The sequence below is a fragment of the Perna viridis genome, chromosome 7 (genome assembly GCF_037379345.1).
Source record: "Perna viridis isolate PV_CMFRI_1.1 ecotype Kerala chromosome 7, ASM3737934v1, whole genome shotgun sequence".
Classification (NCBI taxonomy): Eukaryota; Metazoa; Mollusca; class Bivalvia; order Mytilida; family Mytilidae; genus Perna; species Perna viridis.
Window position 1 is genome coordinate 2385413 of NC_142451.1, and position 7716 is coordinate 2393128.

The 7716-nt window shown below is 34.1% G+C and overlaps 1 protein-coding gene across 2 annotated transcripts; it reads right to left on the bottom strand.

Annotated features, from left to right (window-relative positions):
- Nucleotides 1-623: 623 nt before the first annotated feature.
- LOC148610943 (uncharacterized) lies at nucleotides 624-4311 on the bottom strand. Of its 2 annotated transcripts, none has more exons than XM_088590882.1 (2): nucleotides 4157-4311; nucleotides 624-2000 (listed from the first exon to the last, which is right to left on the bottom strand). In XM_088590882.1, the coding sequence occupies exon 2, from the start codon at nucleotides 1994-1996 to the stop codon at nucleotides 1010-1012; it is 987 nt and encodes a 328-aa protein (XP_088447008.1). In that variant the 5' UTR covers nucleotides 1997-2000; nucleotides 4157-4311; the 3' UTR covers nucleotides 624-1009. The 2 variants fall into 2 exon arrangements, with proteins under 2 accessions (XP_088447008.1, XP_088447009.1); XM_088590883.1 differs by having other exon boundaries at nucleotides 4274-4294.
- Between the last annotated feature and the right edge of the window lie 3405 nt (nucleotides 4312-7716).

Here is a 7716-nt window from a genome sequence, read left to right on the forward strand (position 1 = left end):
TGCTTTCTGTATTTAGCGTGCAGTTTGCGTAAAATAAGACCAAGCCAAAAAAAAGTAATTATACTGTAGATAACAGGCCATAGTAAAATTGTCTATTTTGTCAAAGTGGAGAAAGTACCCCAGATCTAGAACAAAATATATTAAGATCAAATGCTACCGCATCCGTACTAGATCTGTACATACAGATGTAATTATCATACTATTGGCGAGCTAGATCGTGATCCATAGATAGTAAGTGTACTGGGCTTGTGACAGTATTTTGGGTCTCAATCTCTTTTATAATAGTAATAAAGCAAATATTTGAGAGAAATGTTCATACGACTACCATCAAATTACTATTCATATACAAATAAAACAGAAATTCCAACACAATGTATCGACTGGTTCTTACAAAATAATACAGTCTTAAGGGCTTCTATAAACAAGTCTGGAAAACCAACTACTATAAGTCAATGCGGCACGCATGGTAATAGGAACATATAAGAAAATTTGGGATAAGAAAAACCCCGTTTAGGCAAGCTTGTTTAAATTGGACAATGAATATTAGTATTGTCAAAGTTAAGAACGTACATGTACATTCTATAAATGTTGTATCTGATACTACGAAAAATAACGATGTGGGCTTCATACAATTAAATTGTTTAATACTTTCTTATTTTCTGAAATTCTATATAGTGACAAAAATAACGTGTTTCGACAACAAGTGATAATAGTCACATGTATTGTTACATATGATAATACAAGGTCACGTCTTCTGCACATTGTCCTCTGACCAAGGCTCACTGATACCAACAAATGTAAAACAATGGTTAATACAGCAATTTACATATCAATGATAACAAGTGTGAAGTCTTAGATAATTAGACAGCTAATGACCACACACGATTGATATTATATATCCAGTTATGTACAACAGTCCAACTGAGCAAAATGTTTTCGTTTGTGAAATATATTAGAATTGTGAAAAAATAAAATATTTATGCTTCGTGAGTTTTTTCCTCTTTGCAATTTATTTACATAAAGCTGCTAAGATTTGCCTAGGTGGAACAAACGATCTCCGTCCATGGAGAACTTGTCTGTTGTCAACCATTACTACATCGTTTTTCTTCCAGGTAAAGTCTATAGCAAGCTCATTCAAGATATTTTCAAGAGTAGCCATGATTATTGCATCCATTGGTTCGCCGTCCCCAAAGGTAATAGAGGTTTCGGGAGAGTTTCTGCAGTCTTTCCATCCTCTATACACAGCTATTATAGAATTAAACCATGTCATTTTTCCAGTTCGCGTGTCCTCTCTGATGGCCGGGAGGACGTCGGTTACAGTTTTAAGGCAACCATCAGGTAGCCACTCAATAGAGGCAACTAATTCCAAGGCTTTCTTTTCTGCCTCCTCTTTGTTTGATGTTCCATACGTTGATTGCCATCCCCTGCCTATAGGAGATTGTGGATCATCTCCGTTTGGTAGCACTCGGGTGTATTTGACTCCTTTTTCTTGTAATTTCTTGACAAAGGGTTCATTAAGTTCGAGCATTTTCTGGTAGACGAGATTAGACAGGACTAAAGGTGTTTGGCCCCCTTCTGATGGACTTATGTTGCAATAAAAGTACAGTACGTTTGGAAAGGTCGGTACCTGAGCCATTTCATGATGGAAAGGAATTAAGGTTTCCGGCGGCGCTTCATTGGACGTGAAGACGTCGCCTACAATTAATCTCCTAGGTGCAGCTCCACCTACGTATGGGAGGGGCTCGTATTTAAATGCTTTTACAAACTTGTCAAACATTTCAGGGTCACCCACTGGAAAGTCTCGGAACAAAACCGCCCCATATTTCAAAAGGCACGACTCGATGTAAGCTCGATTCTCATTGACCCAATCGCATGTCTTGTTGATGTCAGTCAAACTTGATTTTTCATTTGGAGATACAGCATAAGGAAATGGTTGGTTGTCAAATATTTTTTGTTCTGGTTCTTTCAGTCTGATTTCGTGTATCTGATCAGCCATTTACCTGCACAGATAAAAAGAAGTCATTGTATAATATTTAACTGTTTCATATAACCAGTCGTTTTTTGCAGTTTTCTGAGAATTAAAAAGAAAAACAAACACGTTATGAATGAGGATATTTACAATGAAAAATAACTATTGACCTTCATCGAATATATTTTAGCACACAACTGTCGAAATAAATACGTTAAGGCTCTCAAATGACAATTTGAATGCGAACTTAATGCTATCATAATAACAGACTTGAAAAACAAACAAACAGAAAAAAAAAAAAAAAAAATAAAAAATAAAAAAATGAAACATAAAAACTGAGAAGTCAAGAGAAAAGTAAACAATAACACAGGAATATGAAATATCAGTAATATTCAACAACTAACACCAAAGGATGATTTTTATAAATATTGAGCTACAAATTTACTAAATGAATGAGTTAAATAAACATAAAATAAAAACAACAAGTAATCTTATTTTACAAATGTTATGTACAAAATATTCATTTCTAAGATATCAGACCTCTACTAAGCAATTTATTATCAGTTCAAGATGTTCGGTTCCTTACATAACTATTTTTAGGTTCTGTTAACCCACTCGTACATGTGACTTGCCTAAATTTGGTTTCATTAGCGATGATTTTCATCGTGAAGTACATAATGACAAATGTTTTACAATATGATATAATGCCCAGATTTTGATGCAGACAACTGATTAACAATAATACTTAGAAATTAAAAAGATCTGTCAAAAGTTGGTAAACAGCAACAACAACAACAAATTAAAAAAAATAAGGGATGAAGATATACCCGTATGTTCAATTGTTTCAGAAGATATGCACTCACAAACTTTGTAACTGGAAGGGCAGACAAACAGATAATGAGAGGATGAGGACATAATTTTGTGAAGAGGAAATCAATATTACTACATAAGCAAAAATCACAACTGAACAGGAAGACAACATTTACAATAATACTTAGTTAAGTCTTATAAAAATTTAAGGAATCTGTCAAAGTTTGCACAAAAAATGATAAAACAGAAAAAAAAACACGACGTTTGTGAGCCTCGGGAGTGTTATACTTGATAGTTGAATCAAAGGCAACTACGTTTAAATGAAATTAAATACTCGTAGCCATGGGACAGACCACGTTAGACAGACAAATCAACTTTAAAACTGTGGGAAAACCCGCTCAAATAACACGATCTTCACCACGTAATCAGCAAAGTGCAGCATCCGTGCTGTCGGTGCCCTCTACTTTACATGATATTGTTACCAAAGTCGGTTACTGATATACGAGAAAATAAAACCATGACACATTGTGTCCATCTGCTTGTATTTGATGTATTTGATGTATGTAAATGGGTGATACATCTATATATACATAGGTCATGAAATAGAGCAAGCCGCTAAAGATACCATAACACAAGAGAGCACCGTCGATCCTTCAAAACAAAAAATGACTCGTATTTTGTTTGCTCAGATACAAATAATAGACTACTTTTAATCAAAGAGTAATCAAGGGAACCAAGGTTATAGGGGTAATAAAAAAATGTAATCCAGGGACAAAGACCAGACATGGAAAACAGACATACACAACAAAGATTATAAAGTAACTAAAATCATACATACAAAGTAACAAAAGTAAATGAGCAACTCGGACTCCACTAAAAACTGGGAGCATGGACCAGGTGCACCGGTAGGGTAAGCGTCCTCTGCTTTTCTAGAAGCGCTCGCCGAGTTGCTCATAAAAAGTCAAGTCCGGGGTAGACAAACAAGGAAAGGAAAACCATAACCCGTTGAATAGATCAGTTTTCATGGTGCTGATGAATACACCATAACGAACCACGAGTCCGCGGTCTCGGACAAATGCACCAACTAAAAAACAAAACAAAAGCAAACAAACAAACAAATATTGAAACGGGAAGGGACCGAAATTTTCAGTTAACAACGACGGATGGATGCGTTTCTATCAGTAACAAGCCTTTACTTTAAAATGAAGAAAGGTTAACAGGCGTTTATACTAGTCAAGGGGTATCATAAAGACTCCGATCAAAGGTCACAGAATTTTCATTTCGATCAGCTTGAGAAAGAACAGAAAACACACCATATGTAGAAGAACAGTTCAAAGCACCTGGTATAGAAATCTAATGACAGTCTGCAAAACTTACCCTTTTGATATTATATACAATAAAATTTAAAGATCTTCCAACAAAATAAACTCTATTTGTAATAAATAGTAGATTGTCACGTTAAAGAGTAAATTTTCTATCTATGAGAAAAATTACCACCAAGACAGCAAATATACCCGACATATCACGTGGTCGCTACCACAGTCCGTCGAGATAAAGTTGACGAAGTTGAAGTTGAATTGAATAGGGTGTCCATATCATACATAGATAATGTACATACTATCTATTTATATTACAACTGGTGGGTTATTACACCATTAAATTAAGTAAATAAAAACAATGATGACAAGAAAACATCGTTCTACATCTATCACTACTTAATTAAAAACGAGACACAGAAAGTGTTTATGCCTAGATAGCAACAAACAAAACAAAAAACAAAAACAAAAACAAAAAAAACTGTAAACATATATATGTAATATGTCCCTAGCCGCTATCATACGATAAAAACGTATTTAGGGAATTAACTGTTCTCGACGAAATTATTCATTTATAATTCGTCACATTCACTTTTTAAGTCAACAACTGAAGCATAAAAAACGTATCTTAATGTCAGCATAAACATATCAATCAACCAGAGACTTCCTAATGTCAGTATGAATAATTATTCAACTTGAGACATCCTCTTATCATTCAATCTAAGACCTTTTAACGTCATTTGAAACATCCTAATGTCATCATAAAAAAAGAAAAATTCAATCTAAGACATCTGAATGTCAGCATAAACGAAAAATTCATTTAATAGATATCCTTATGTCAGCATAAATGATATATCAAATTGACAACATCCTAATGCCAGTACAATTAATTAATTCGACCAGAGACATCTGAATATCAACATAAAGGGTTTTTGCGACCCAAGGCTTCCCAATGTCAACATGAAACAAGTCATTTTATCAGAGACATCCTTATGTCAGCAAAAACAATTCGTGAAATAAGAGACATCCGAATATCAGCATAAGCAATATAATCTGATACATCCTAATCTGAAAAAGCAATCTAATCCTAGTCACCTTATTGTCAGCATCAACAATGCATGCATCCAAAGAATCCTATAGTCATCATAAATTAAATAATCTGTGACATCCCAATGTCAGCATAAAAATTTAATTTGAAATATCTTCAACATCATAAACAACTCATTCTATCTGAGACAACCTAAAGTCACCGTAAACAATGTTATCTGAGTCTTCCTTATGTTTGTATAAACTATTCATTCAACGAGCTACATCCTAATTTCAGCACAAATAATATAATCTGAGACATCCTAATGTCGGCATAAACATTTCTTTCAATCTAAGACATCCTAAAGTCAGTATAAACATGTCTTTCAATCTGAGACATCCTAATGTCAGCATAAACATTTCTTTCAATTTGAGACATCCTTAAGTCAGCATGAACAATTCATTCAACAAGAGACATCCTGATTAATGTCAGCAAAGGTAATTCATTAAACAAGAGATATCCAAATATCAGCAAAAGGTGTTCATGCAAACAGTCCTCCCAATCTCAGCAGAAACAATTCGTTCAATCTGAAACATCCTTACGTCAGCATAAAACAATGCTATCAAAGGCATCCTAGTGTCAGTATAAACAATTCATTTAATCAAACACCATAATGTCAGCATAAAAAATTTACTTTGAAACGTGTCAGCACGAGTAATGCTATTTGTAGCTCTTAAAATATCAACGAAATCTGGAAAAATATGAAACAAATATGAAACAAATAAATCCGAAAAAGGAAAATACTTTTCCTACCAAAATGGAATATAAAAACCAAACATTTTATGATCCACAAAATATTGTGAATATATTAAATTCTTGTTTTACGTCAGTTGCAGATAAATTAGTTCTTTATGGAGTAAATTACCAAAAAAACTATATCAATGTACAAAATTGTTAATGGATTAGTGCCAGACTATTTACTGTTGCATGATAATGTCAACCTTACAAATCAAGATTTTCATCAAGCAAAGTAATATTTCTACCTAGGCCTAATTCAATTTTTTTTATAAAAAGATCTTTCCATTTCTCGGCTGTTAAAATTTGGTATAAACTACCAGCAGCCATGAAATGTTCCCAATCCTTAGATTTATTTAAGAAAAACACTTTTTTTACAATGTCGCAAAATTTTAACGAGTAGTGTATAAGTAAATGTATAGAACTTACAATATGGTTTATATTACCTTATAGTTATTTAAATTCTATTTGGGTTGTAGAGGGCCCCAGTGGAAATAAGAGTTATTCTAATTCGGTTACCCTCTTTAAATAAAGAATTTGCTTACTTACACCACTCGTTCAATCGGAGTCATCCTAATATCAACATAAACAATTTATTCATTTATCGCATCTACCCAAAAGAACTTGACATAAAGGATACTACAGACACTGTAAAGTCAGCCTCTTGACCTACACTTAGAAATCGATGGTAAAGGAAAACTATTGACCAAATTTTACGACAAACGTGATGACTTTTCATTCAGAATTATAAACTTTCCTTTCATCTGTGGCAACATCCCTTCGGCTCCTGCGTATGGAGTGTTCATATCACAACTCATACGTTATGCCAGAGCTTGCCAAAACTACGCAGACTTTTTGTATCGCGCTAGAACTTTAACAAATAGACTTCTAGAACAGGGTTATGTTGCTACAAGATTGAAGTCATCACTACAGAAGTTTTATGGTCGTTATCATGAACTCGTGGATCGTTATGGTGTATCCATCAGAACCATGAAAACTGATTTATTCAACGGGTCATAGTTTTCCTTCCCTCGTATGTCTACCCCGGACTTGACTTTTTATGAGCAATTCGGCGGGTGTTTCTAGAAAAGCAGAGGACGCTTACCCTACCGGTGCACCTGGTCCATGCTCCCAGTTTTTAGTGGAGTCCGAGTTGCTCATTTACTTTTGTTACTTTGTATGTATGATTTTAGTTACTTTATAATCTTTGTTGTGTATGTCTGTTTTCCATGTCTGGTCTTTGTCCCTGGATTACATTCTTTTGATTACCTTGGTTCCCTTGATTACTCTTTCAATCAGAGACATCCTAACGTAAGCATAAACAATAATATAATATGAAACATCCTTTCATCAGCATAGACAATTGCTGATGAAACATCCTTACGTCAGCATAAACAATTAGTTCAAGTGGAGACATCCTAATGTCAGCTATCTGAGATATACTAATGACAGTATATACAATTCATTCAATCGGACATCCTTACGTCAGCATGAGCAATATCATCCGAGACATCTGTATGTCAGCATGAACAATTCATTCAACCAGACACCCTAAAGTCAACATTAGCTACATAATCAGAGACATCTTAATGTCAGCATTAACAATTCATTCAACCAGACATCATAAAGTCAGCATGAACAATTTTATCTGAGACATCTGAATATCAGCATAAACAATTCATTCAACCAGACATCATAAAGTCAGCATGAACAATTTTATCTGAGAAATCTGAATATCAGCATAAACAATTCATTCAATCTGAGACATCTTCATTACATCACGCAATCGGAGACATCTT